This window comes from Diaphorina citri, unplaced genomic scaffold (genome assembly GCF_000475195.1).
Source record: "Diaphorina citri unplaced genomic scaffold, Diaci psyllid genome assembly version 1.1 scaffold7868, whole genome shotgun sequence".
Lineage (NCBI taxonomy): Eukaryota > Metazoa > Arthropoda > Insecta > Hemiptera > Psyllidae > Diaphorina > Diaphorina citri.
Window position 1 is genome coordinate 1 of NW_007385244.1, and position 3,015 is coordinate 3,015.

At 37.7% G+C, this 3,015-nt stretch overlaps 1 protein-coding gene across 1 annotated transcript; it reads right to left on the reverse strand.

Annotated features, from left to right (window-relative positions):
• Nucleotides 1–517: 517 nt before the first annotated feature.
• Nucleotides 518–1,520, reverse strand: LOC103522302. Its single transcript, XM_008487405.2, has 2 exons — nucleotides 1,463–1,520; nucleotides 518–1,169 (listed from the first exon to the last, which is right to left on the reverse strand). Exon 2 carries the CDS (start codon nucleotides 1,084–1,086, stop codon nucleotides 577–579), a length of 510 nt encoding a protein of 169 aa, XP_008485627.1. The 5' UTR covers nucleotides 1,087–1,169; nucleotides 1,463–1,520; the 3' UTR covers nucleotides 518–576.
• Between the last annotated feature and the right edge of the window lie 1,495 nt (nucleotides 1,521–3,015).

Sequence of the window (3,015 nt, forward strand, 5' to 3'; positions counted from 1 at the left end):
ATTTTAAAGAAGGACAAACAAGTTAGAACCCCTAGAAATTTTAAAGAAGGACAAACAAGTTAGAACCCCTAGAAATTTCAAAGAAGGACAAACAAGTTAGAACTCATAGAAATTTTAAAGAAGGACAAATAAGTTAATATCTTGACGGCTGCCTCGGTAACTTCGTGTTAATAAGTTAATGTTAATACCACTTATCTAGAAATATTTAACTTACCTACTTTCGCAATCAAGAAGGAAAAAAATAGCTTTTATTCAGAAGTATGTGGTAACAACCTAACCTACTTATTCGTACTTGTAAATAAGAAAGGCGAACAAGATGTACATAGGGAGATCTATTCTACTTCCTACGTTCTACTGTTAGTCTATTATTTACAGTACTTGTAAATAAGAAAGGCGAACAAGAGGTAGGTAGGGAGATCTATTCTACTTCCTACGTTCTACTGTTAGTCTATTATTTACATAGGTACATAAAGATAAGGAATAGTTAGTTTCCTGATTTCAAGAATGGAACCGAGAATTTTCAATTAGTTGTCAATGTCGTATGTATTACGTTCTCTTTTCATTCGTCTAGTAACTCTAGTAAGTATTGTATGGATCGATATTTTTGTTTTTCATTTGTTTGGACCGAGCCAGTTTCCTGATCGTTTTCTGCGTCTCCTTTTGCAAGGCTGCCAAGTCTTTGTACAACTGTTTCCTCAATTTCAGCCTCTCCACAAGATCCTTGTGCGATTCTTGTTGGTACGGAGTGTTCGCTTCTGTTTTATTGAAAGGATTGTTGTTCTTGACATGTTTCAAAACCTCGTCATCATCCAGATGGTACCTGTCCATTAGATATTTGAACTTGGCGTCCAGTATGAGTTTTTCCGTGTTGAGATGCATTAACTCGCTTGAGTAGAACGTCTGATTCATGATGTCATTTTCACGTAGGATACATTGGGTTTGGTGGTTGATTTTGTTCTCAATTATGCGAGAGATTGAACATCTGAGTAGAAATGCTATGATCAAGGTTATACAGATGTTGATGACAACTGTACAGATGAAGTGGTACACATTGTTGTTGTAGTAAAAATTGTTGACGTCATTCATAAGAATGTACTTCTTGTCCTTCTTCGTCCTTTCTGACCGCTTCTTACTCCTGGATCGGTTCCGAGTCTGACGGTTTTTCTTTCCTGAAAGATGTTCAGTTTTGGTTTTATGGATTGTGCTTTTGCATGTGTCAATGAAGTCGTGTTTGTCTACCTACATTTCCAAGAGACAGTTGACATCGAGACCCCGATTCTGACGGGTATTGAACCCTTACATACCCCAGTGTAACGTCTAAGTATAAGGCGGCTGAGTGACGGAGGTTTCGCTGTGTTGCAAGTTTTTCACTCTATCTACTCTAAATAATTACATTCGTCTTTCAATGTAGTATCTGCAGTCATTTCGCTCTTGTTAGCGTACCTATGTACTGGTTACTCACGTTTGTTTTCATTGGGCCGATTCCCTTATGCTTCTTGATGTGTTTTTGAAGTAGATCTATCTCTTTACTTTATTCACACCCTCGGTTCTCTGTTTCCATTCATCGGAATATCTCGCCGAAGTTTCATAGAACAATCCTGGGAATTGTCTGGTATGTTGGATTGAACATTATTGTCTATTGTCGTTCGTTGTATTGTTTTGTTGTCTGTTGAGAAGAAAGTTTTCGTTATGATTGTTTCGAATCCTGCCCCATCTTCATTCAAATAATCTAAAATAGGAACTAGAAAATTCTAGAAACAAATGAGTGCGCCCGTATTTACAATTTCCGTTTCCTGTTATTATTTTTTGGGATTCTGGATTGGTCATTATTCCAGAAATCCTTCCAATACATAACCCTCTTCTAAAGGGGAGAAATCTATACCCCTCAACTTACCGATGTATTTGGTTGAAAGCAAGTTTCCTTATTGAAATTTGGACTTGTGTTTCATTGGAGCCAAGCATTTGGCGTCCAGTAATTCCGTGTTCCTGATCAGGTTCGCCCCCCTCTATGTTTACATCTGGGCTTGAAAAACCACCTGATTGGCGAGGGAGTTTGCAGTCTACTGTTTGTTCCAACGGATTGTTGTTCGGCCGCGGTCTAAGTCTTGAGGTGCGAAACCTGGCCACACTTTCTGCTCTGTGGCAAAGTTGACTATAACTTTGGAGATATAAATAATGATCCTTGATTTCTCCTTAGAGTTTGGTAATTAACCAAAATGAATGTTAGTAAGTTATTTTATTATCATGAACTTTGTGTTCTTGTTGGGTCTGTGCATCCTTTTTAATAGTGTCTATGTTGTTTGCCATTCTAATTTTTGTAGTTTTCGTAATCTGATCTTTAACTTATAGAGGAGTGAGTGACTATAATAATACGGTCTTTCTGAGAGTGTGTTCCACAGTTTCTTTTTGGTTTATTTCTTGTTTCTGTACCTATTGTCTCATTCATTTCAACGGCTTGTATGTTTATTATCCTATTAGCAGGTGTTGACATCAGTTCTTTGCATGACTCACTAGTTATCATCTGTGGCTACATGTGATCATCATCTTGCCTTCTCTGCGGTTACATATGTTATCTATCTTGCTTCTACTTGTATGTATATTGACTCCTTTCGATAGGGTGGGTTACACTTCTCAGGATTGTTCGCGTGACTACTTCAGAGTCTACCGCTATTTCTATGCTAGGGTTATCAGGGGGTTGTTCGGGTCGGATTGTGATAGTCTAGCTATTCGTTACGTACTTATGTTTTAACGCTTCTTTTACCGTCGTTATTTACTAGGTTATGTTTATGTTCGACATGTTCTACTCGTTGTAACCTTCCAAAGAGGTCGTTGGTTTATCTCTTTGGTCTTCATCCTCTCCTAAATCAATTATTACTTTTATACCCTTTCGAATAGACTACGTATACTATTGATGACTTATACGGCCCTCAATGTACCCCGCTTTCGTTATCAAGTCTGTTACTTAGGTTTTTCATACTCTTGCTTTTGTTGTAGTATTTAGTTGTCCCATCGGTA

What these genes read in the sequence shown, in the direction of transcription:
- LOC103522302 (XM_008487405.2), bottom strand. Translation starts at nt 1,086, where the DNA reads ATGAATGACGTCAACAATTTTTACTACAACAACAATGTGTACCACTTC.